The 27,873-nt window shown below is 46.8% G+C and overlaps 1 protein-coding gene across 1 annotated transcript in view; it reads left to right on the top strand.

Annotated features, from left to right (window-relative positions):
* LOC138295328 (uncharacterized) overlaps positions 1–27,873 on the top strand; it is a 298,639-nt gene that overhangs the window by 121,349 nt on the left and 149,417 nt on the right. The window contains exon 8 of the mRNA XM_069233552.1: positions 12,872–13,018. Coding sequence (XP_069089653.1) covers positions 12,872–13,018 — 147 coding nt within the window. The remainder of the gene's footprint in view (positions 1–12,871; positions 13,019–27,873) is intronic.

Consider the following 27,873-nt stretch of genomic DNA (forward strand, 5'->3'; position numbering starts at 1 on the left):
ACCAACTTGGGTAGAGGTAAGCCCTTGCCTTCCCACGAAGGACAGTACCCCTGTTCACTGCATCCTTTGCAGCTGCCAAGGCTTGTTGAGACTTCTTCCAAGGGGTCTTCAGTCTTCCTGTAGCTCTAGCTACTAGCACTCCTTCCTGTGATGCACAGCAACCTGAGTGGCTCTCCTGCATCGTGGGACTTCTTTTTGTAGTGCTGCATGGGCTCCATTTGCACCTTCTGTGTTCCCATCCTGTGGGACGTCTGTGCATGTTGCCTGTGCTTCTCTGGGCTCCCTGCGATGCTGAGGCCCCCTCTGACTCCACCTCCCAGGTTGAGTCCTCCTGGACCTTGCTGGTCCCCGGCAGCTCCACTTTCCACCAACCGCGAGTCTTGCCTGTGCCAAGGCTTGTTGGTGGAATCCAGACAAGCAAACCTGACTGCAATCTTCCTTCCGGCCTGGAATATCACCTGCATCCTCCAAGAACTCAACTCTAACTCCAACTCCAGGGCTGCAGTGCTGACTTTTCTTCCTCACCGTCGACCAACTCCTGCTAACTTCAACTTGGTGGGTAGGGGCTCCTGCCCCCACTGGACTCTGCTGTGTCTTCTGGGCTCAGTCCCCTCTTCCACAGGTCTTCCTCCTCAGGAATCCACTGTTGGTTTCTTGCAGTCATCTCTGGGTTTTGCAAGTCTCTTCTTTTCTTCTAAGTTGGTGTTCTGGGGAAATTCTAGTAATTTACTTCTGCTCTCCTGGTTGCTGGGGGGTGTTGTGGTACTTACCTTTGTGAGTTCCTGGTACCCCTATCAACCCTCTACACACTCCATTTACCTGGGTGGGGGTGACACTCTTGCATTCCATCTTTTTAGAGTATGGTTTGTGCTCCCCTTAGGTCCCCTATTCTCTATTATGTTTTATACTATTTTGACTGTTTTCTAAATATTCTTAGGCCTATTTCTGATAACTAGTGTATATAACTTGTGTATTACTTCACCCCAAGGGAGTATTGCCTCTATAGTGATTTTGGTGTTGTATTACCATAATAAAGTACCTTTATTTTTGTAACACTGAGTGTATTCTTTCATGTGTATAAGTGATGTGTGACTACAGTGGTAATGCATGAGCTTTGCATGTCTCCTAGATAAGCCTGGACTGATCACCCACAGCTACCTCTAGCAAACCTGGCTTCTAGACACTACCTACGTTTCACTAATAGGGGATACCTGGACCTGGTATAAGTGTAAATACCTTAGGTACCCAACACACACCAAGCCAGATTTTTACACTCTCACACCCACTGGCGCACCTGGACAGACACTCTCACACCCACTGTCACACCAACACAGACACTCTCACACCCAGATAGGCATTCTCACACCCACTCTCACACCTAGACAGACACTCTCACTCCCACTGTTATACCAACGCATACACTCTCACAACCATTGTCACACAAAAACTGTCTGCTGCTGCGGCGATTTGGCAGTAATAGTGCCAAGATCTAAATCAGGCCCCATGTGGCAAATGTAATGTTGAGTCACCTATATTCATTACATCGTCAACAAACGTGATAACACAAAACACTGTTGAAAGATAAGGCATTCTATTCATACAATACTTTATTATACTATCTTCCATACAACAGGGGTGTGTCTAACTGAGACTGTGATGAATGGTGGCTGATGTGATGGACACTTATCTTTAGTTACTATCTTTATAATTTCAACCAGGGCTTCACACTGATGAGTCCTTCTTTTCTAAGGATGCTCTTCCTACTGAAAAGCCATGGGTGAGGGCATCATGCAGTTCTCGTGCGAAATTCACAGTTGGTGATATTTTTTCCCCTGGTGATTATTTTGCATCATAAAGTCATGTCATATTTCTGCAAATGTTGCTTTATTGATAGAGAAATCTGGTGTGTGCCCTACAGTGAACTTTACCTGCATGATGAGTCCTCTGCCCAGAACATGCCACCATGATACTGACTGTGTTGGGGTCCAGAAGTGCTGCCAGCATTGCTGTGGCTTTGGGTGTAGAGACCCTGTGACAGGCACAGTACTAATGCAAGCCTGTCTATGAACAGGGCACAGATTCACTGCTCTGATCCTATTACAGCTTGTTAGATAATGTGATGTGTTGATGTGCACACCATAGAGCTCTCCTTGGAAACTGCAAGCTGAATCCCAGCGGTCCGTAATCTAACTTTAAATCTACAAATTTACCAAGTGTATGCCTAATTATAGCCTCATTGCAAGTTTTGGGAAGCTCATAGACATTCCATATGGAGTATTGCTCATTATTCAAATGTACTCGTTACCATTCCAAAATAGTTATCAGTACAAGCCCTGCTTCATATGTGGGGCTCTTGTTAGATGGAATCAAAATTGTTTCTTAATTTATGTGGTAGTCTTGCATCTGGTGTGGGATCTTTCTACTAGCTGTGAAAAGATTTGAACTGGAGCAAAGCACTGAAAGTACACAAAGTGGAAAGAAGGAATAAACTGTCATCTGAAGATACAATGCCCAATCCTATATCACAATAGCATACAATAATGTCTCAACCGTATCAATCAAAATAGCTTTGCAAAGTTCATTATTAATAATAAGAAAAAGGGAAACACACAAATCAAGTTACTGAGGTCATATTTACAAGATCAGAAAGATAATATAAAGCAGCATAAGCAGCTGTCTGAATCATATGCACTAAATAACACATGAATGCGTTACGAGGTGGGCAAAACGCTCCCAACTCAAATAGAAATGCAGACTCTTCTTGGCAATTCAAAGACAGTATGTACTAACTGTTGTGACAGGGAGAAGATCACTACAGACTGCACCTCAGCACCCTCAAGCTACCTAAGCAGTTTATCTCAAATGCCTGTTCCCGCAGGCAGACCTTTTTATACAATTCAATGCAAGGCTTTATTCCACATAGTAAATAATAAGTAATTTGTAAGTTACAAATTCAAGGCAGAAAACACTTAAAGACATGTAACTGTATAACCCTGAATTCCTGAACTAAACCATTAGACATGTCATTAACCATTTAACAATGCTTTTTGACAGGGCATGTTTTTTGTCTAAGAACGCCTGGGTGTTTCATAGTAGATGTGCACTCCTTAGATTGTGTGCTGGCAGCACTGTGTGCCTGAGGGCTCTGTGTGCTCAGAATGTAGGCCCATATAAATGAAGAATAGCGCACAACTGCGCTAATGCAGTTGTGTGTCATTTTTCTCAACGCTGGCTAACACCATTCTTTCAAGCCATCCGTGTGTCATATTTATGGAATGACGCACAGTGGCACTAAGGAATGGCTAGCAAAAAAAAAAAGACGCTAGTCGGGGTGGCTTTAGGGGGAATGGCGCTAGTGGGTCAGAAATGATGTTAGGCTGGTTAGCAGGAAAACTTTTGCTGCTAGTCAGCCGAGCGACAGTTACTGATGCACAAGCAGCCAAAAAATGACTCCTGCCTAGCGGGCTTAGTGCCATTATATAGTTCCTCTTCCCACCCGCATGTAGTTTCTGCGCCGGGAGGTAAATATGGCTCTAGGGGGGGGGCTAGCATCATGTTTAGAATGGGAACGCCTACCTTGCATCTCAGTGACGAAAGATGGGTTTACGCATCCTAAACTTAGTGCTAACTCCAAAATTTTTACTCTTGATGGGCATAGAATCGAAATAAAAATATAGAGTTAGGTTAGCACCATTTTAGTGCCAAAATAAGTGCTAAGGTGACGCTAACCATCCATAAATATGGCCCTTAGGGGCAGATTTAAGGAAAGTGGTGCTGCACCGAGTGCAGCGCCACTTTCCCTCCGCCCCTTAGTACCCCCCTACCGCCACCATGTGTGCGTCGTATTTATAATACGGTGCACCATGGCGCAGGGTAGGGGGCTATAGTGTCATTTTTCTTGACGCTATTCATGTACTCTGCAGGAGCAGCTCCAAAATGTTGGCGCTACTCTTGCAGAGTACATGGGGGCCCATTCTAAATAATGGAAGCCCCCTTTTAATGCCTGCTCTGAGCACCTTGCACCAATTTTCCAGCCCCCCCTAACAGGGGAACGCCCACTTTGCATACAGTCTGCCTGGCGCAGGTATAATGTAGCACAAAGGGTTACAGAGTGGCACAATGCATGCATTGTGCTACTCAGTAAATATGACGCAGGGATTTCAGCCCTGTTGGGCCTCATTAATGTAAAAAATAATGGTGCTAGTGTGGTGCAAGGTGGCACCAGGGGACTATAAATATGCCCTTTAGTTTCTTACCTGCATCCATTGTTTAATCAAGCACCAATGTGTTCTAAGCTTCTTCAATTATGGACTTATTGTCTAATCAGGCCACAATCTGTTTGAAGGCATGGAGTGTGTGCCGGGTGAGTTGTGTGCTGATGTTGTAAATGCTTTTAGATCAGTTAGGCATTAGTTGGCCTTTAAATAAAAACCCTTTCAAGTTTCCTATTTGACTCCATTCTTAAGAGAACTTTTCACCTCATTCCGGTAAGTGTGGGAGTTGGGCCTAAACCTTTTCTTAACTTTAAACAGCTATGTGGTTTTGGCTTGGTCCTGATGTTGTGTGATATTTTTGTGTTTCGTATTTTTGACATCATGTTACTTGTTTATATACCATACAACATTCCCCTCTCTATTTGATATTTCATCTACTTCATTCAGACCTGCCCTTGGCATCAGGTAATACATGTTGTCCTACTAATCTACTACCTGTGTTGGAATTCTAACTAAAAAAGCCCCTGCCACCTTAGCGGTTATTCTCCAAATGCATGCTAAAATTACTTACAATCTATCAGTAACAAGATCACAGTAATTGGTAACAAAGTCCCCAACAGTCCCGACATCCATGATGGTAGTGGTGCAAACCAACCACTGAACCACTATCTGGTGCACCTCCTTCCTCTATCATTTTAGTATCAAAATTATGCAGTGTCTGTATTGCTTCTGATGAAGTTCGATTTTCTCTATCATTTGCTGGGATGAATGTGCAGCATGCAGATCTTATCTTGCTGCACTCCACCGTGCATGACTGTCATAAGGTCCAGTACGTAACGGTGTTGCAGCATCATCATTCTTAGGGTACACATTTCCTCTTCTATGGCTGAAGCCATCATTGGTGGTGTTGATTAGTTTGAGGAGCTACCACCTTGTGATTTGGATTCAACGAGCTGTTGCTTTAGCTTGGACAAATGGCAGGATGCTCCCAAAGAAAAGTTCAGCATCGTTGAACAGCCTCTATTCTTGGGCAACTTCGTTACAGGTAATTGTACCATAATATTCTGCAGTTCTTGTTCTTCTGTTGAGATGTAGCAAAGTCATTTGAAGGCTCATGGGGTGTTTATGTAAAGCAGATATGTTTATTCCAGGGATCAACAAAACTGGAGCATGCAAAGTTACTGTGCATCAGATCCCACCCCAGTTGTGTGGTAACTGTGCATACACCAGTTCTCCACACTGTCAGAAGAAATCCATGACGCCTGAGGTGCCTCCCTGCATGTTAGTGTGGAAAACTGTGACCTTGCAACCAATATTTTGACCTACATAATGGTGCCATTTCCTCCCTGCACCCATTCTCTGCCTGCCTTTTTATGGCTGAGCTACCGCCATTAAATGGCTGGCAGAGAACAAGGTCATAATTGTGCTGGCAGGGCTTTCCCTGGCAGATTATGACCGCCGCAACTACCAGACCTCCGAGATCTCTGATCCTGGAAGTGCTGGTGGTCCCATCATGGCACGACTGCCAGAGTTAAAATATGGCACTCGAACCACTGAATTGGCCTAGGTCCAACCGCCATCCGCAAGGGGGCCTAAGTGTCATAGCTGGCACAGTACGGGCCACTTCACACAGTGACAGATGGGACTCGCTAATGGAACAAAATCATGATACGAGTAGTAATGAAAATATATCAGATGTTCATGCATTCCCCAGGTTGTTCAGGTCCCCTGGGTATACATGGATGAAAGAATCCTCTGTAGCTATTAGGAGGATCAATACAAATATTACTGAGATATAATGTAGAGGGAAATACCCATGTGGCACTTTGAGTGCTCTGATTCACTTATTTGCCAATTTGTAATCTTTGCTGAATACTTACCCACATCCACAAACTCAAACATGGGTTGCAGCAGGGTGGTTTGCTTTTTCATGGAAACTGAGGCTGATCCACATAGCAGTGCGTTGCGTCACTGTGTCAGTGTATAACATAATGATACCTGAGAACGTGCCAGCAAATCTAGTATGTAACTCCCTGAGACAAGTAAAATAAATTATTTAAGTCTAAAATGCAATAGTTTGGTATATTAAAGTGCTATCTTTGAAAGTTCAAGGTGCATAGGAAAATGCATATCAGAGCTATGTAAGCTAGTTCTCATCCATTTGGCGAAACTGGTTATGGCATTGCAGAAATTACTTCTGGTGGTGGTCTTTGCTGAGTAAGAGGATGAGTTGTCTGTTGCCTGAATAGGATATGATGTTGAATTTTTGGGATCTGACATGTTAGTGAGGGGAGCCATGTAGGTGTTGATGCTTGGGGTACGCTGCAGATGATGCTCTTAGGTTTGGAGGGGAAGGGTGTTAGGTGGATTCTCTGCAGTCATCCTGTGAAGAATGAGGCAACCAATTTGAGGGCGTTTTCCTGCACACCAATGCTGTTCGGTCTATTGAGGAGGGTGCTGTGGAATACAGTATTGAATGCCGTTGATAAGATGAGAAGGGTCAGGGCTGCTCTGTGGTCAAGGAGATATCTGATCTACCATTGCAATGGCGGCATTGAGGATGTTGGTGAGTTTTGTACAGAATTCCTTAGTTCCTAGGTTGAATAAGTGATGGGGACTGGGATTGGTGTGTGCTCCAGAGTGGATGGTGGACATGATGGCTACAGTGTTGTACGTGGTGATCTGGTTTCATGTGGTGATTACTTGGTTGGTGTGAGTGGTTGGGTTGAGGTTGTTGAAGTTAATATTGGTGAGTTGGGGCTAGATGTTGGCTATCTTGCTGTGCAAATAGTCTGATAGAGTGTGGCAGAGTTCTTGGGAGGGGAATTGTTAGAAATGGGGTCTCTGGTTGGCAGTCAGTTTGCACTCTGTCTAATCAGGGACCCTCACACTAGTCAGGGCATTGGAGGTACACACTTAAGGTAACCGTTGCTCACCCCCTTGGTAGCATGGCACACGCATTCAGGCTTATCTCAAAGGCAAAGTGTAAAGTATTTGTACCAAAACACACAGTAATACAGTGAAAACACTACCAAAATAGACACCACACCAGTTCAGAAAAATAGCCAATATTTATCTAAATCAAACAAGACCAAAATTACAAAAATCCAACATACACAAGTGAAGTTATGAATTATTAAAATGTAGAATTTTAGTCCATAAAAAACAATGGATACATTGTTGTTAGATAAAGTACCTGGTTTGCGTCAAAAATAAAGCTGCACGGGCGAACGTGCGGCAGAAAAGTTAGAAATATGTCAATTCCATATTCTCAAATGAGGCCGTGCATCGTTTCTTCTATGGTCGGGTAGGCAATGCTCCGGTTTTCTCTCCCACAAGAGAGCGGTGTGTCAATTTCTGGATGCAGTACCTCCGATCCGTGCAGATTCACGTTGATTTTGACGCCTAGCGATGATGCGTGCAAAATCCAGCTGCACGGTGATGAAAAACTGTGCTGCGTGGGGTTTGCGCCATTTTCAGCAGCCGCAAATGGATATTGTGTCATTTCTTCAGCTGCAATGCAGGTGATGCATCGATTTCTCAACCACAATGCAGGTGGTACATCCATTTTCAGCAGCGATGCAGGTGGCGCATCATTTTTAAAGTCGGGTTGCAGGTGGTGTGTCGATATTTTCCCCGCACGGCTCCTGTGCGTTGATTTCCACGTGGGTTCCACCAGCTTCACCTTTCAAGGGACCAGGGACTGGGGATGGCACCACTTGGCAGTGTAAGAGTTTCAGCAGAGAGTACAGGTGCTGGCAGAGGAAATCTTTGATGGCCCTGAGACTTCAAAACAAGAGGCAAACTCAGTCCAAGCCCTTGGAGACACTTCAGTAGCAGGAATATACCACTAAGTCCAGCCTTTGTCCTCTTTTAGGCAGAAGCAGCAACTGCAGACCAACGCAGCAAAGCACAGTCACAGGCAAATGGGCAATACTCCTCCTCTAGCTCTTGACCTTGTCTCCTTTGGAGAGGTTCCTCTTGTATCCAGAAGCAATCTAAAAATATGGGGTTTTGGGTCCAATACTTATACCCCTTTCTGCCTTTGAAGGAGGCAAACTTAAAAGGAATGTCTCTGTTGTTCACAAGATTCTGCCTTGCCCAGACTCACCCCAGGGGATTGGAGACTGCATTGTGTGAAGGCAGGCACAGCCCTTTCAGGTGTAAGTGACCACTCCTCCTTCTACCCTAGCCCAGATGGCCCATCAGGATATGCAGGCTACACCCTAGCTCTCTTTCTGTGACTGTCTAGTGTAGATTCATAAACAGCCTACTGTCAGTCTGACCCAGTGAGGGAATACACAAGCAGGCAGAGTCACAGAATGATTCAAGCAAGAAAATGCCCACTTTCTAAAAGTGGCATTTTCAAACTGCCAATCTAAAAAACAACTTTTCCAAAAGATGTATTTTTAAATTGTGAGTTCAGAGACCCCACACTAGACATCTCGATCTGCCTCCAAAGGGAAACTGCACTTAAAAGTTATTTAAAAGCAGCCCCAATGTTAACCTATGAGAGAGATAGGCCTTGCAACATTGAAAAACTAATTTGGCAGTATTTCACTGTTAGGAGATAAAAACACACTAGTAAATGTCCTACCTTTAACATGCACTGTACCCTGCCCATGGGGCTACCTAGGGCCTACCTTAGGGGTGCCTTACATGTATAACAAGCATTTTCAATGCAATGGATCTCACATTTTTTTGAGTTAGAGCGACTGGCATTGTACATTCATAACTGGACTTTTCTTGCTACACAGATTGGTCAACCCTGCCACATAATTTCATCTTTTCCTGCCATGTCATTCCAGTGGTCCAGGATTTAACTAAAGCACCTCCATTTACCTTATTCCTCTATCTTAGAAAAATATACATTTATCATATAAACCTTTAACAGAAATAAACTTTTGGCATGAGAGTGTAATGCTCATGCACCATAAGAAAAATATATTTTGGGATGGATTGGATGGTGAAAGGAAAGAGGGAGTCAGGAGTAAATATGGAGAGGACAAGTGGCGTAGTTACATTGTCATGGGCTCTGGAGTAAGAAGGGAAAATGGTTGACTGCAATTTCAGTAGGAAAATAGAGCAGTAATTAGAGTTGAGTGAAGCCCATAGGTTCCGGTGCCACTGCACCTGTTGCTCTTTTGATAACTAGACCTCGGGAGAGAAAGCGAATGGAGCAGAAAAAGCGAAGCAAAATGAATACAACAAAGAAAAGGAAGAAAGAGAAAGGGGTCACAAAGAAATAAAAGAAGTAAGGGAAATAAAGAAACAGAAAATGAAAACAAAACTAAGAGAATAGAGCAAACATGATACAAAGGAAAAAAGGAAGCAAGCTACTGAATGAAAGATAAAGAGGAAAAAAATAATGAAAGAAGTGTGAAAAAAAAATTAACATCAGAGAAAAAAGAGAGATGGTGAGAGAAACACGCAATAAAAGAACCAGGGCATGTATGTACGAACACATTTCTCACAGACACAGAATTGGAAAACAACTTTAACACTTAGGGTCCCGACTAGTAACTTGTGGCTTCCACATACAGATAGGAAAAAGAGGGATTTATAGTAAAACATGAATTGACAGATAAAGATAAGAAAAACAGCAGAGGAAGGTAGAAAGATCTAAAAAAAAAGTGAAAGGACGTTTACTGAGTCAAAGGAAAGAGCAAATAAAAAAGACAAAGAAAGAATGAAGGGAAGAGAAAAAGAGAGGAATGAAACAAGGAAAGAAATATAAAAGTTTTTATAACTTTGAATGAGGAAGTAGCAAGAGGAAGAGGGAAATAAAAAAAAAGAGAGGAGTAGAAATAAACAGTTGAAAGAAAGAGCAAAACTGTTAATATGAGGATTTTAAGAGCTGGAAAGAGAAAAGTGAGGAAGAAAGAAAATATTGAGAGTAAAGGGAGTTAAGGGAAGATAGGAGTGAGCTAAGTGAAACAGACCCACCCAAATAAAGATGGCATCTAAGAATAGATGTAATTTGCTCCACTATATCCTCAAACAGAAGTCAGAGTGTGGAACAGCAGGAGGCACCGCAGAACAGCAGGAGGTTCATTAGGTGTATGTGAACCCTGATACAGCATTATTGGGGCACTTCAGATCAGGATTAGGGGTATAGACAGAGCTTAATCCTGGCCCTGTGCTGGAATAACAGAAAGGCAGTGGGTGAGGATTGAGAAACGGAGTGCTGTGCAACTTCTTGTATTGGAATAATGGGGCCCTGCAGGTTAGGGAGGATTGAAAGATTGCAGCAATTATTGGATAATTTTAACACATATTGTGAAAACAAGGGACTGGAGATTAATGCTACTAAGACCAAATATAGGGGGATCAGACCCCACAAGTCTTTCAGAGGGGATTTATTTCTGTAGCAGAAGATGCTTGAACGTGTACCAAAACTTTAGTGTCTGGCTATTATGCTTGATAGTAAATTATCCTGTACTTCGCACATTCAAAACAAAGGGCAGTACTTCTGCATAGAGCTATGGCAATCTTCAAAAATCATCAGGCAACATTGCCCAGACCAGTCTTCCCGCTATTGACCTCTATAACTTAAAAGCACAAGTAGTGGCCCTATATGGTGCCAACATTTGGGGGACATTCAAATGTGAAAAGGCTGACCAAGAGTGAGAATACGTGTCCCAAAAGCACTCCCCTTATCCCCATGTTCTATGATGTTGCACTCAGGAGAGAAGAGCATGTAGCAGTGTTAAGGCCTCTTCTCTTCTGGGTGAGGATTTGGACAGTACAGGAGCTTGCGCCATGTCAGAAGGGTATGAGAGAACCTTTGGAACTAGATGAGAACACCACTTTTCCCTGGTTCAGGTATATTGAATCTTGGCTCACCAAACTGTGGCTTTGGACTTTCTGAACTGACGCTTCCTTCCTAACATTGTCTTCCAAAACACAATTAAAATTCATATTTTGGGATAATATTATCACTAGCTTACATCACAGCTCTCGTTTAGGTAGATTATCAACTCAATTTTTGAAATGTAAACTCTGACCCTATTTTGAGAGTGTCTGGATACCCCCCAATCCCAATTGGCCTAGACCCTGTACATAAAGTTCTGTTATGACATATTATAAATATAGGGGCATATTTACAAGCTCCATGCGCCAACAGTGAGTCACCTTTGTGGTGCTCTGGCACTGCAGAGTGCAGACCCATATCTACGAAGCCATGCACAGCTTTTCATAGCCTCATAGATAAGGTGTAATGCAATGCAGCACAAGTCACTGTGTTTCCTTACACCACAATAGGGGAGAGCTCCATGGGCATTGTGGTGGGTTTTCCCATGCGAAATCCATGGGTTTTGGCACATTCTGAGTTTTACAAAGATGTGTAAACTTGAGAAGGCATCAAAATCATCACCTCCTCAAGGGAGGAGGTTCGAGGAGAAATACATTTATTTCTCCATGTTTTTTCTCCTACTGCGTGTGCTGCATTCTGGAAAAAAACCTCCATGGATTGTTTCTGTGCAGGTGCCTCTTCCTACATAAAACAGCCCTGCCAACAAAGCAGACACCCTTGCATCATGGTGCAAGGGTGCCTGCGTTGGTGCTAGTGGTATAGAAAAGAAAAGTAGAGAACAGTATGGGAGGCAGGAGTGTTATAGAGAAAAGCAGTAGAGTCAGGAGTTGTGTGGAGCAGAGCAATAGAGTCAGGAGTAGTATAGAGAAGGGCAGTAGAGTCAGTAGTGTGATAGAGAAGAGCAGTAAAGTCAGGAGTAGTATAGAGCAGAGCAGTGGAGTCAGGAGTGGTAAAGAGAGGAGCAGTAGAGTCAAGAGTGGTATAAATATGAGAAGTGGAATCAGGAGTGGTATTGAGAAGAGCAGTGGAGTCAGGAGTGGTATAGAAAAGAGACGTAGAGTGAAGCATGTGAAAGAGGAGCAGTTGAGAGAAGAATAAGAGAGCAAGGAGTAGAAGAAAGAACGGAAGAGAAAAGAACAGTAGAGAGAATAACAGTGGGCTGATGAACTGTACAGAGAAGATTGATGCTAGGAAACATGGTGAAAGAAGGAGAGATGGAGAAAAGAGCTGCAGAAAAAATTGTGGACAGCGAGGAGCGCTAGAAAAGAGTGGTACAGAGAGGTCCAGTGGAGTCAGGAGTGGTACGGTGAAGTGCGGGGGTGAGGAGTGATAGAAAAAAGAGTGACAAGAAATAAGAGATTAAGGGACAGATGTAGCAAAGGGTTTTTCCCATTCTGTGTCAATGGGAAAATGTGTTCGTACATATGGCCTAAGGCACATTAGAGTGAACAGCAATAGAAAGAATAGGGTAGAGTGGAGATCAGTAGAGCTATCAGCAGAATGGAGATGAGTGTACGTAGGACAGAAGTAAAATGAGGAGTGCTAGTGAAGAGCCATAGACTGAGGAGTCACAGAGAAAATAGTGCGGGGGAAGACAAATAGGAGAGTAGAAGAGGGAGAAGAAGGATGATATGAGAGGGAGGAAATGGGTTCTATATGAGATGATAGTTTCAGCTGTGTGCAGTTTCTCTGAAGATATTGGAAGTTTTTTCCCCTCATTTCCAAAGGAGTTAAACCATCTATAAGGATAATTCAGTGTGATGATCTGTGAACAGCCTGTGGCAGTTGTGCTGTTAGCTCAGGATGGCTGTGTTTTTAGTTCAATCCTGTTGGTGTTTTACAGATGCACCACATCCGGGGACCTGCCCCAAAATACTAGCTGCGTGCAATCTGCCCCTGCCTCCCCCAGAGTGCCAAAGCGACACAGACTGTCCGAAGACTGAGAAGTGCTGCAACCTCTGCGGGAAAATATGTGTGTCTGCTGTGAGATGTAAAGTATCTTCAAACAATCTACCATCTTGGGGGTCTGGAGTCAGTTACTAAGCTCTACTGCTTCCTTTCCACATACAGCACCCAAAAACCTTTGAGTGAGTTGTTGGGATTTAGAAGACCAACATTTCAGAATACTACATGAGATAGCATAACACGACATGACATAGCATAACATAACATTGCATAAGATAAGATAAAATGACATGATATAGCATAGCATCAAATTACATTAAATAGAATAACATGGCTTGACATAGCATAATAGAACATTACATAAGATAAATGACATGGCATAACATAACTTTATAATTCTATTGGCCTCACATAATTTGATTTCTTTCTCCTGCTGTTCTCATCTTTTTCTTGCTTTGCACAATTTAAGGAGCATATATATGAGTGCACCTGAGTATGAATTAAAAACACATTTCAAAATTCTCGAGTATAAAGAACAAAAACGTTCTATTCCATATTGTCTTCCATTATTACACAGTGACAGTCACTACTGTGTAGTTATGATTCACACTACACTTTCCACTGAAAAATATTTTTTTATATGCCCATAAATGTGGCCTTTTTGGATGAGCGTGTGCCAAATTTGGCCTTTGCCTACTGCAGCAAGGTGAGGTCCAGGTTGTTACACTTCATGCAAACCTGTGCACATTAAAAAGGTTAAGGTGATAGGGAGTCTAAAAATGAGCTTTCCCATTTTAGATCCCATTATACATTTTGCTCTCAGTTACAACAACTGAACCTATTCACACTTTGAAACTGGACATTTTCTGGGAAACTATGCTCCTGTAAATCCTTTCAGTAGTTTTTGAGAGATTGACATTTAAAAAACATGCCAGTGAAATGGTTTGAAATTGTTTTGTATATATTAGCCATTTGAAGTCACAATTTTGAAAAATGATTTCTGTCAACTAGATTGCATGGAAAAGGGTATAATTTTTCCCTGAAAGTTTGATAATCACAATTTTGTAAAAAAAAAAAAAAAAACGACAAAAACGAAGCTGATGAAAATTAATTTCTACAGAAATGGGAGGGCACTGTGAGACGTGCCACACTATACTCCAGGTGGGTTCTCAGGGCTCTCTGAAACAAGCATTTGCAATGCAACAGGGTCTTGCATTCCTCTGAGTGAGAGTTATTAGCAGTTGCTAACTCCTAACCGTATTTTTCTTGCCGCATTAAATGGAAAAAAAACGCACAATCAAGTTGCTTACAGTTCACTTGTAGTGAAACCTATCAGCAAAAGTGCAATTATCTACGTAACCGTCAAAAGTGTAAATAACTATGTAACAGGGTCAATGTTATGTAAAGTGCTCGACTCCTGCCAAGAGAGATCGCGCTGCGAAAAAAAGATAAAAAGTAGTCCATAAACCTGATGGGAAACAGCGAGCCTCACATGTTTTCAGTACTTGGTCACTGCACTCTAGAAGGGCTAACCACCAGAAAAGGCATGACGTATGCGTGCCTTCCACTAATGAAAGCAAGCAGATTTTAACAGGCAAGCCCACGAACCAATGAAAGACACTGATGTGACATGGACGGGGCTCCAAGCCCTTTTTTAACTCCTAAATCGTCTCACAAGCGAAACGCATGAGCAAGCGCATGCGATGCAGGCTCGACCCTAACAAGAAAAACGAGGACACATTCAGGAAAAACTAATGCCCAAATTTAGGAAGGGCCTAGCGCCACCCAGTGTCACATTAGCATCATTGTTTGTGGTATACGGAGGTAGATTGGCAAAAACGCTGTGCCCAATTTAGAAGGTGGTGCAATGGAAGCATTTCACCACTTTGTAAATCTTTTCGCCACATTATGCCTCTGCCAGCAGGATGTATAGACCCTGTGACAGGTACAGCACTAGTACAAACCTGTCAATGAACAGGGCACAGATTCACTGCTCTGATCCCATTACAGCTTGTTAGATAATGTGATGTTTACACCATAGAGATCTCTTTGGAAACTCCAAGCTGAATACCAGTGGTCCATAATCTAACCTTAAATTTACAAAAGTTGTAAGAAATGTACTAAGTGTATGCCTAATTATAGCCCCATTTTGGAGATCACATGGACATCGTACATGCTGTATTGCTCATTCTTAAACTGTACTCTTTACCATTCCAAAACAGTTATCAGTAGAAGCCCTGCATTGTATGTGGGGCTCTTGTTAGATGGAATCACAAATGTTTCTTTATTTAACTACACGACTTGCATCTGGTGTAGGATCCTTCTACAGCAATGAAAAGATCTGAACCACAGCAAAGAGTTGTACTAAGCAAGGCAGGGAGAAGGAAGAAACTGACAAATTAAGCAACAGTGCCCAATCCTATATTACAGAATGAATCACATGGCAATCTACCCCACTCATAAAGCAGTGATTCCTTCTCATAAACATGCAACTACCATCAGAACTCACCTCAGATGAGAGAAACTGCTGAGCAAAAAAGTGACAGCCTCAATCAAGCCCCAATCCAGCCAGCAACGCAGGGCCATTGCACTCAGTCAGCAGGAGAGTTGAATTGCCATCGTAAGGATAGGCATCGATCATGTGATGCCCAACAGATAGAGCCATATTTACCTGTAAAGAAGCATCATCACTGATCCGTGCAACCTCCTAAACTGGCAAGTGCCCATGCAATAAAAAGAACAAAATATCTTGGAGGGAAATAAGAGAGAATTTCGGTCCAGCACATGTCTTCCCAGTCAATACTGTGCTTAGCAAAGAGGGAGGGCTGTTCTGTAAAGAAGCCAGATTAGCCAAACTATGGTAAAAAGGTCCCTTCAGTTTCACAGGAGTAGCCTTTATAGGATGCACAGTACCTCACCCACCAAAGCTGTATGCTTCAGTATCAGGTCATCAACATTGTGGGGTCTATGGATCCCCAGACTACTCCTGGTCACAGGTTTATCCTCTTTGTCCGAGGGGAGCTCCAATAATCAACACAGCCGCCAGGGGGCTCTTCTACAGAGATCTTTTCCTGTCTGTTTGTCTGATGGTGTTCAGTCTGAAAACAATCATTCTTTTGTGCTGTGAGTGCAGATCAGGGTGGTGCCAATAAATAAAATTAACACCCAAATCAATGTTATTCCGGGTGGATGTCCTTGTTAAGGTAAAAAAAAAGTCTAACATCTGGGATGTGGACTGTCCCAGTGTTCAGTATGTAGCCAAAATGTGTCCTAGAGGGTCAATGGCAATTCATCAGGACCATAGTCAAAAACATCTAATCTACTATGGGGGACAACCCAAGGGGCAGAAATGGTGCCCTCTGTAAGTAACTTAAATACAATGGTTTACTTATATATATATGACATAATCCCCCATTTTGAGGGGTTACGTTGTTTTATGCATTGTACCTGAAAGCTAAACATTACAACAAATAAACAACACATATTAAAAACCTGCAATATTGTTTTGTGCTTTAAAATGTGTACTGTGTCACCAAATTGCACGCACATGTGTGCATGCTGAGGTGGATATTTACAAGAAAGTGGTGCATCAGTCCTGATGTGCCACTCTTCTTGCTTCACCCTTGCCCCACCTAACAACACCATGGTTGTGCCATATTTAGAATGCGGCGCACCCTGGCGGTCGTTAGCACAACATCGTGACAATTCTTGACACTGTAGCGGCGCTTTCCTGTACTAGCGTCAATAGCGACAATAGTGCAGCAAAGCAAAGGCAAAATTTACACACCCACACAAGTCCACCACACCAAAGGTCAGTGATAAACTGGCGAAAACAAAACTGACACCGTCACACCAACAGAAATACGCCCACACTATCACGACCCACGAATCCACGCGGTGGTCTTCCAACCGCGGTATTCCATTGGCGGTACACACCGCTGCGCTCAAAATACACACACATCTACAAAACACAGCCACATTGGACAATTCGAAATACACACACCTGATACACATACATACACCACTCCCACACACCCAATACAATATAAAACACACACCCACAAACCCCTACGCCCAAAATTTCTGAAAGAAGGCCAGAGAGAGACACTACAAACTACAACCAAGCATCCACAGGCACAATACCATCAGCCACATTACTTCCACGCACCTCACACAACACACCACTAAATATCACCCCACACATCACAACACACACCACCCCACACATCACCCACACCACCCCATGGCACCGCAAAGACACCCCAGGTTCTCTAAGGAGGAGCTCAGGGTCATGGTGGAGGAAATCGTCCGGGTAGAGCCACAGCTATTCGGATCACAGGTGCAGCACACCTCCATTTCTAGGAAGATGGAACTATGGCACAGAATAGTGGACAGGGTCAACACAGTGGGACAGCACCCATGAACAAGGGATGACATCAGGAAGAGGTGGAACGACCTACGGGGGAAGGTGCGTTCCGTCGTATCAAGACACCACCTGGCGGTTCAGAGGTCTGGCGGCGGACCCCCACCTTCTCCCCCACAACTAACAACATGAGAGGAGCAAGTCTTGGCTATTCTGCATCCTGAGGGCCTTGCTGGAGTAGATGGAGGAATGGACTCTGGTAAGGCAATACTTCACTACTATATCCCCCACCCTACCTGCATGCCATCACATACCCCCACCTTCGCCCTCACCCCCATCACTCCAACTCCTCACAAATGCCCCAATATCACAAACCACACATCCCAACACCAAGCCCTGCATGCAACAACAAAGCATGGACACCCATCACCAAAGCATGGCCACTGCACATACCCATACACACCCCTAAACCATCATCACACAAGCTCCCACACAGGAATGCAAGCACTGGGGTACACAGGCACCCACCCATTGCACACCATGGAGCACACAGATGCTATAATCATGCTTTTATACCCATGCAGGACCCCTACCCAACGTCACTGCACAGGAGGGTCCAGACATGTCCACACCACCAACAGAAGAGGCCCACAGTGATGACAGCAGCTCTGTCCAACTGGATCTAGATGCCCAGCCCAGCACATCTGGGACCTCAGAACAGTCGGTTCCCCTCACGCTGGCACAGGCCACCAGAGACCTTCCCCCCCTGGAAACACCAGCACAGCACCCACCCAGCGGGCCCATACCTCTGTCCAAGGACACGTCAAGCAGCAGTGTGTCCACCACTACAGGGAACCCAGGCTAACCCACCACCCCAACAGCAACAGGGACCTGGGGGCAGTGGCAGTGGGCACACGGTCCAGGGGACAGAGGCCCAGGGAAACAAGGGAACTGGGAGGGCTGCTGTGCGACAGGGGGAGGACAGGCCCAGGGAACCGACTCTCCACGAGGCCCTCTCCAACATCCTGGGAGCCTACCATCACTCCCAGGAGACAATGGCAACGATACTGGCCAAGTTCCAGGAGACCTAGCGGCTGCAGGAGGAACAGTATTTGGGCTTCAGGGAGGAACTCAGATACATCAATTCCACCCTGGGCACCATCGTAGGGGTGCTGAGGGAAGTCCTCAACACCAGGAGGAACACTGTGGCACAACAAGGGGCCCCTGACACTAGCCAGGACGATGAACTGCCCACCACCCCCGCCGGTGCTAGTGGACAGGAGGCACTGCCACAGGACCACCACACCAGCACCCCACCCCCTGCAGAGGAAGAACCACCCCGCAAACCGTCCCTGAGATCCAGGACAAAAACAGAGAACGATGCCAAGACCCCCACCAAGAAATGAGACCACCCTGAATGTCATCCCCATGTCCCACTTTGTAACCCTGTCCATCCATCAACTGCCCCAGCTCCACTTCTTAAGCCCCTTTGGACAATGCACCTGTGAGACCAATAGACTGGACTCTGCCATGGACATTCCTTCACCATCACCCCTCACCATTTTACAACACCCTCCAATATTTAGCACTTAAATAAACACCCTTAAAGCACAAAACAATCTGGAGTCTGTGATTTCGGAATGTTTTATTAGCAATTACAGTGAAAAAATGCTCTTTCAATAGTAATGTCAACATACCTATGTCACACAACTATAGTCCATGAGGAAACAAAGCAGATGTCACACAGTGGGACCCACATCACTGAAATCGTAAGGGAAAGTGACAACTCAGTGACCATACACTGGGTGAAAAGGACAGACAGTAGAGAGGTAGTAGTGGTAAAGTACATGTAGTAGGCAGGTTTGTATTCTTACCTGTGTCTCCCTGGAAATATTGCAGGATCACAGAGTCCCTCTTGTCGACGTCATCTTCTTCTGCTTCCTCGTCTTCGCTGTCCACAGGCTCCACAGCTGCCACAACACCTCCATTTGGACCATCCTCCTGCAGAAAAGGCACCTGTCATCCCAAAGCTAAGTTGTGAAGCATACAGCAGGCCACGATGATCTGGCACACCTTCTTTGGTGAGTAGAATAGGGAACCACCTGTCATATGGAGGCAGCGGAACCTGGCCTTCAGGAGGCCAAAGGTCCTCTCTATAACCCTCCTAGTTCGCCCATGTGCCTCATTGTAGCGTTCCTCTGCCCTTGTCCTGGGATTCCTCACTGGGGTCAGTAGCCATGACAGGTTGGGGTAGCCAGAGTCACCTGCAAACTGTTAGACACACACTAACCTGTAGAGATATCCCCAGACCCAGACAAATATTCCCAGCGATTTTGTTCCAGTTGCTCACCTAATCGCCACACACGGTTCCTCTGGAGTTGCCCCATCACATAAGGAATGCTGCTATTCCGCAGGATGTAAGTGTCATGCACTGAGACAGGGAATTTGGCATTAACATGGGAGATGTACTGGTCGGCCAAACACACCATCTGCACATTCATCGAATGGTAACTCTTCCGGTTTCTGTACACCTGTTCACTCCTGCGGGGGGGACCAAGGCCACATGTGTCACATCAATGGCACCTATGATGTTGGGGATATGTGCCAGGGCATAGAAATCACATTTCACTGTAGGCAAATCCTCCACCTGAGGGAAAACGGTGTAGCTCCGCATGTGTTTCAGCAGGGGAGACAACACTCTAGACAATACGTTGGAAAACATAGGCTGGGACATCCCTGATGCTATGGCCACTGTTGTTTGAAATGACCCACTTGCAAGGAAATGGAGTACTGACAGCACCTGCACTTGAGGGGGGATTCCTGTAGGATGGCGGATAGCTGACATCAGGTCCGGCTCCAACTGGGCACACAATTCCAGGATTGTGGCACGATCAAACCTGTAGGTGATGATTACATGCCTTTCCTCCATTGTCAACAGGTCCACCAGTGGTCTGTACCCCGGAGGATGCCGCCATCTCCTCACATTTCCCAGCGGATGGTGCCTATGCAGAACAACAGCGAGCACAGAGTCAACCAACTCAGAGGTACGTAAACACAGCTTACTCAGAAAACCATTCATAACCCGATTTATGCCTGTATGAGTGTTGAGCCGAGGCCTAGGTATGTGTGACGCAGTTATAATTCAAGCCATTTGGGCCCCTGAAATGGCGGCTGCCTGACCTGTAAAGTGGGACAATGGGATGTGAGGTAACTGCGCTGGCGTTGTACACCACCACGGTAGGCGGTCGAAGACCGCGGCGCAATTCTGCATTGGTTAACATTGGACCCTATGGGTCCCAGGAGCCAATGACGATGTACGCCGGCAGTGATTGTAAGCACCACCGCGGACGTGACCGCCATTTTCTATCTGTTCAATCACTCGATACCTGATCTTTCACAGGAGAGGACCTACACTGCAAGTGCTGCTGTGACCTCAGTCTGGAAGAGACAATGGCTAGTGCGTCTGGGGAAAGGGCCACTGCCTTCACCACGGAGGAGTTGGAGAAACTCGTGGATGGGGTCCTCCCCCAGTACACGCTACTCTACGGTCCTCCAGACAAACAGGTAAGTAAACTGGGAGCATGCTGTATGGGCAATGCCTGTGTGGAGTGTGGTGGATGAAAGAGAGGGGGGGGGGGTGAGAATGAGGCATGCATGAAACGACAGTGAGTGCATGTGCAACAAGGCAAGGGTAGGGATGCGGGACAATGACTGTGACGGTGCAGTTGGTAATAACTTCACTTTTTCCCCTGTACAATTCCTGTAGGTCAGCGCCCACCAGAAGAAGGATATTTAGCGTGCCATCTCCAAGGACGTCCGGACCCTGGGGGTCTCTCACAGACGGAGCACCCACTGCCATAAAAGATGGGAGGACATTCGCCGCTGGAGCAAGAAGACGGCGGAGGCCCAGCTGGGGATGGCCTCCCAACGTGGGAGGGGTGCCCGTCGCACCATCACCCCCTGATGTTCAGGATCCTGGTGGTGGCGTACCCAGAGTTGGATGGGTGCTTGAGGGCATCACAGCAGCAACAAGAGGGTGAGTACACTCTCATTAAGCTGATTCAGCGTGCAGTGGAGATGTCTGGGTGGGGGAGGTGGGCTGTGGGTTTCCCTAGGAAAGGGCGGGTGTGCTATTAAGTCCCATTTTTCATGCAGAACCTGTGGCACCTTCCCCACCTGGGTACAGTGCCAATTACACCTAGTCCGGCTCCTGTGACATCCATGTGTGCAGATATCGGCCATAGCCTTGTAGGCCATTTACCAGGCATTGAATAGTGGACCCCAAATGTGCGGCGTGGTGCAGGGGCCTTCTGCATCTGTCGTGTCCGCCAACGGTAGCGGTAATACATGCACTCACATTGTTTTTCTTCTGTCTCCCCCCCCTTTTGTGGTCTCCCTGTACATGTGTGCATTAGCATCATCAGGCGGAGGATCAGTGGCACCGGAGCAGGAGGGAGCTGCATCCCACATGGCCCTGCATGGTGACACTACGGACTCTGAGTTCACCAGTGGGACGGAGGGCGAGGGGAGCTCCACGGCGGGGACAGGAGCTGACACCAGCGAAACGGACTCGTCCTCTGATGGGAGCTCCCTCCAGCACCGCCCTTCCAGCAGCCCCTCAGCCTTTGCCCCGTGGCCGCTCACCCAGGAGGGTGGGCATCTCCTTTGCCCCAGGCACCTCAGCCCATGCCCCAGTCACCCCTGCTGCCCTCAGTGAGGAGGCCATTGACCTCCTCAGGTACCTCACTGTTGGACAGTCTACCATTTTGAATGCCATCCAGGGTGTAGAGAGACAGTTGCAACAAAGCAGTGCATTCCTGGAGGGCATTCATTCTGGTCAGGCAGCCCTTCAGCAAGCTTTTCAGACTCTGGCCTCAGCACTGATGGCAGCCATTGTCCCTGTCTCTAGCCTCCCCCCTCCAACTTCCTCCACAAAGACCCAATCCCCTGTACCTCAGCCTACCCCAAACACACCATCAGACCAGCATGCACACACCTCAGCACACAAGGGAAGCTCTGGCAAACACACATCCCAGAGGCACTCAAGCAAGCATCACACACATGCAGACATACCAACATCCACTGCCTCCACTGTGTCCCCTTCCTCCTCGTCTCCCTTCTTCCTCCCTGTCTCTTCTCACACCTGCATGCACTATATCTACAGCCACTACGTCCATCACCAGCACACCCACACCAACACCCCGCTCACGTGCAGTCACCACCCCCACTACCATTCACACATCCCCTGTGTCCTCTCCCAGTGTGTCTGTGACGCCACCTCCCGAGGTACACAAACGCAGGAACACACCCACCCAACATCCATCCACCTCACGACAGCCTCCAGCGCATGCACCTTCACCCAAAGTCACCAAACATACACCTCCTATAACCACAACCTCTTACTCCACTCCCAAACCCCCTCCAGCTACCCGTCCCAGTGTTCCTAAGAAACTTTTCATGTCCACCCTTGACCTCTTTCCCTCACCTCCCCCACCCCGTCAGTCTCCTAGGGACCGACTCTCCAGGTCCCAACCTAGCACCTCAGCCACAACATCTCCGGGACCAGTGGTGCCAGTAGTCACCGGATTCTGGAGTCCACCAGACAGCAGGGCACCCAGTGTGGCAAGGAGCCACAGCACGGACAGTCCCCCACATGTCAAGCATCAAAAGGTGGCCAGTGCCCGGCAGGAGAGTGGGAACGCAACAGCCAGCAAAGCCGCTCCCAGGGGACAGGTGGGAGTGTGGAGTCAGCAGCAACACCTTCCAAGGTGGGGAAGGGGCCCAAGAAAGCCACAAATTCTGGGAGGATCACCATGGTGGAGAACACTACCAGCAGCCCCGCTGGGCCAGACAGAACCACCATCAGCCCCGCTGGGCCAGAGAGGACCGCCAGCAGGAGCCCCGCTTGGCCAGACAGAACCGCCAGCAGCTGAACCGCTGGGCCTGACAGAACTGCCAGCAGCTGAACTGCTGGGCCAGACAGAACCGCCAGCAGCTGAACCGCTGCCCAAGACAGGATCGCCACGTGCACCGCTGCCAAAGACAGGACCGCCACAAGCACCGCTACCAAAGACAGGACCGCCACCTGCACCGCTGTCAAAGACAGGACCGCCACAAGCACCGTTGCCAAAGACAGGATCGCCACAAGCACCGATGCCAAAGACAGGACCTCCACATGCACCACTGCCAAAGACAGGACCGCCACATGCAGGATGAAGCACTCTGGACACCACGCCCCCTCCAGAACCAGTGGAGTATCACACCCACTACCTCTGTCCTTGGCAGGATGAAGCACTCTGGGCACCAAGCCCCCTCCAGAACCAGTGTAGAAAGGCATTCTCTACCTCTGTCCTTGGCAGGATGAAGCACTCTGGGCACCAAGCCCCCTCCAGAACCAGTGGAGAAAGGCATCCACTGCCTCTGTCCTTGGCAGGATGAAGCACTCTGGGGACCAAGCCCCCTCCAGAACCAGTGGACACTGTTATCCACTTGAGAGACTGTGGCTTTGCACTCCCCATGATATAGCAGTGTGCAACCCACCCACTGTAGTGACTTGAGAGACTGTGGCTTTGCTCTCCCTAGGATGTAGCAGTGGGCAAACCACCCACTGTAGAGACTTGAGAGACTGTGGCTTTGCACTCCCCAGAATAAAGCAGTGTGCAACCCACCCACTGTAGAGACTTGAGAGACTGTGGCTTTGCACTCCCCAGGATAGAGGAGTGGGCAACCCACCCACTGTAGAGACTTGAGAGACTGTGGCTTTGCACTCCCCAGGATTGCACAGTGGGCAAACCACCCACTGTAGAGACTTGAGAGACTGTGGCTTTGCACTCCCCAGGATATAGCAGTGGGCAACCCACCCACTGTAAAGACTTGAGAGACTGTGGCTTTGCACTCCCCAGGATTGAACAGTGGGCATGGGGCCCCCTCGTGGATTTGGCGTCGTGCACTCAACCGGCTGAGGTGCCCCCCCTTTCCCTTCCCCCTGAGGTGCCTGTTTTATTTCAATCTGATGCCCCTGCAGTGTTCTCTCCGTCACGTTCGGATATCTTGTGTGGGCCTCACCCATACAGTGTGGGCCCAGTGGTCCTGGACTTTAATGGTGGAATACCCTGGACTATATATTTGTAAATAGTGTATGTATATTATTTGACTAGTGGATTTTAATATATTACAATCGTTCATCTCATTTCCTTTTGTCTTTGCATTCTTCCGGGGGATTGGGGGGGTGTAACTGTAATGTATCATGATGTATTTGTGTGTGTGTTGTAGTGGGTGAAAGTGGGGGTGTTGCGTGTTGCATGTGTGTGTTCTGTTTTTTCCCTCCCCCCTCCCCTGTGTCGTAGGTGCAGTTCTCACTGTGGTCTTTTGCGCCGGCGTTCGTGCTCCTGGTAGAGGAGCAAGAAGATGAAGGCTGGGAATATGTGAAGGTCTGGTTCCATGGCGTCCTGGTTCCTCGTGGGGTGTGCAGAGGTGAGCGTTTTCCCTTCGGAGTCCTGTTTCTGCCGTGTTTTTGTTTGCAGTGAATCCACCCCGGAAAAGGTGGCGGATTGGCCTGATGTAATACTCTGGGTGGTACATTGTCTCCCGCCTGTCTGTTGGCGGTGACCGCCGTGCTGTTTGTTTGTACTGCCGTGGCGGTCGGAGTGTAAAAGTGGCTGTCTTTGTTGGCGGTTTCCGCCACGGTTGTAATTCAATTTTTGTTATAACGCCGGCCTGTTGGCGGTCTTACCGCCGCTTTAACACCGACCGCCAGGGTTGTAATCACCACCATAACCTTTCCACATGTGTGTTAGAAATTGTTTTTTTTGGTTGGCAGTCAGGTTATCCCCTGTCCAAGAAATGACCCTCACTCTGGTCAGGGTAAAAGAGAATCACCCTCAGTTAACCCCTGCTCACCCCCTTGGTAGCTTGCACGAGCAGGCAGGCTTAACTTCAGAAGCAATGTGTAAAGTATTTGTACCAACACACACAGTAAAACAATGAAAACACTACAAAATAACACAACACAGGTTTAGAAAAATAGTTAATATTTATCTGAACAAAACAAGACCAAATAGGATAACATCCACAACATACAGTTAAAAAATATGAATTTACCACTTAATAGCATGAAAACAGTGCCTTGAGGCACAAATACTGCAAGTTGGTATTATGTGATGTCGTGATGGAGTCGTTTCCTACAATGCAACGCCAATGGCGTAGTTTACGGAGTCGTCGACCTCCAAGTACAGTACCTTAAGAAACAAGTAGAAAACAGGCTGATGCACGGAGTTGGGGAGAGCGGCATCGCTGGGTCCGATGCTGCATCAGTTATGGTGCCACGGGACACAAGGACAGAGGCGTCACGCAGCGGCGTGGGGCCCTCACTACAGGGCAGTTTAGGTGAAGCGGTATCAGATGCGAAGTCGGTCCCTTTGTCCCTTTGTTCTGACAGATGCAAAGTCCGGCGGAGTCACGATGCTGCGGGGCAACCTCACCGGGTTGTGATGATGTCACAGGGCTGAAGGCGCGGCAATGGCATTGGGCCGTTATGGATGTTGGACTTACGACACGCCAGTGTCAGCGAAGTCGGGAGGGAGCAGCGATGTGAAGCCTACAGTGTTGTCGGACTTCTACATGGTCAAAAGCCCTAGGGCAGGTGGTGTTGTAGTTCTGGGGTAGTGGCGTCAGCTTACTGGGTCATCAGCATCGCACTCAGTGAGGTCCACGGCCTCGGGGCAAGCAGCGTCATGGTCCCAGACAGCAGCATCCTTTGCGAAGTCGCACAGCATCGTCCAACGTCGTTAGACTGGTTTTTGTCCAGGAATTCACTTCCAGGGGTCCAGGAACTGGAATGGCACCCTCTTGCAAGCTAGAGTCCACAGCAAGTAGACTCAGGTCTGGCTGGTGAAGCCTTTGCTGTCCCTGAGGCTTAAAAACAGGAGGCAAGCTCTAATCCAAGCCATTAGAGTTACGTCTCAAGCAGGAATATACCACAAGGTCCAGTCTCCGTCCCCTTGCACAGGCAGAAGCAGCAACTGCAGGATAGCCCAACACAGCATAGTCACAGGCCAGGGCAGCACTTCTCCTCAGCTCTTCAGCTCTTCTCCATGCAGAGGTTCCTCTTGAATCCTTGAAGTAATCTAATTTTCAGGGGATTTGGGTCCACTACTTATACTCCTTTCTGCCTTTGAAGTAGGTCAACTTCAAAGAAAAGTCTCTCTTGTTTGAAAGCTCCTGCCTTGCCCAGGCTAGGCCCCAGACACACACTAGGGGGTTGGAGACTGCATTGTGTGAGGGCAGGCCCAGCCCTTTCAGGCGTAAGTGACCACTCCTCCCCTCCCCTGAGCACAGATGGCCCATCAGGATATGCAGGCTACACCCCAGCTCCCTTTGTGTCACTGTCTAGAGAGAAGTGCCAACAGCCCAACTGTCAAACTGACCCAGACAGGGAATCCACAAACAAGCAGAGTCACAGAACGGTTTAAATAAGAAAATGCCTACTTTCTAAAAGTGGCATTTTCAAACACAATCTAAAAACCAACTTTACTAAAATATGTATTTTTAAATTGTGAGTTCAGAGACCGCAAACTACACATTTCTATCTGCTCCTAAAGGGAATTTGAGCTTTAATAAAATTTAAAGCTAGCCCATATGTTAACCTACGAGAGAGATAGGCCTTGCAACAGTGAAAAACGAATTTGGCAGTATTTCACTGTCAGGACATGTAAAACACATAAGTACATTCCCACCTTTAACATACACTGCACCTGCCCATGGGGCTACCTAGAGCCTCCCTTAGGGGTGCCTTGCATATATAAATAGGGACGGTTTAGGCTTGGCAAGTGGATACACTTGCCAAATTGAATTGGCAGTTAAAAACTGCAAACAAAGACACTGCAGTACAGGTCTGAGCCATGTTTACAGGGCTACTAATTTGGGTGGCACAACCAGTACTACATGCCCACTAGTAGCATTTGATTTACAGGCCCTGGACACCTCTTGTGCACTGTACTAGGGACTTACTAGTAAATCAAATATGCCAATCATGGAAAGCCAATTACACATACATTTCACATAGGAGCACTTGCACTTTAGCGCTGGATAGCAGTATCAAAGACAGCAAAAACAGAGTCCAGCTCAAATCAACAACTTGGGGAACAGAGGCAAAAAGTTAGGGGGTACCACACCAAGGATGCCAAGTCTAACAATGTGCAACATGGAGTTGGCCCCAGGGCCCAGCCTGATGTAGACCTCATTGCCAGCCCCTCATTGTTAACCAACCCTACCTGAATGCTCAACCTCCCACAGACTCTAAAACCACACTTTACTTTTTTAATGTTTTTTTATTAGCACTGTTGCACTCCCATTGTAGCTCAGAGTTGTCTGGGCTGTTTGCTGCAGGAGTCCCACATGACCACAAGGGGTTCTTGTGGACTTCTGCAGAAGCTTTTGACTGCTCCTTCAAAGCTCTTCAGTGCATCAGGACCACTGAGTCCATAGTACCAAGTAGGCTAATGAGGAAAAAGGCCTTCACAGATTTCTATGTTGTGGTCCCACCGGACTCCTATTCGACCAACCGTACTGATATCTTT

The sequence above is a fragment of the Pleurodeles waltl genome, chromosome 5, assembly GCF_031143425.1.
Source record: "Pleurodeles waltl isolate 20211129_DDA chromosome 5, aPleWal1.hap1.20221129, whole genome shotgun sequence".
Taxonomy (NCBI): Eukaryota; Metazoa; Chordata; class Amphibia; order Caudata; family Salamandridae; genus Pleurodeles; species Pleurodeles waltl.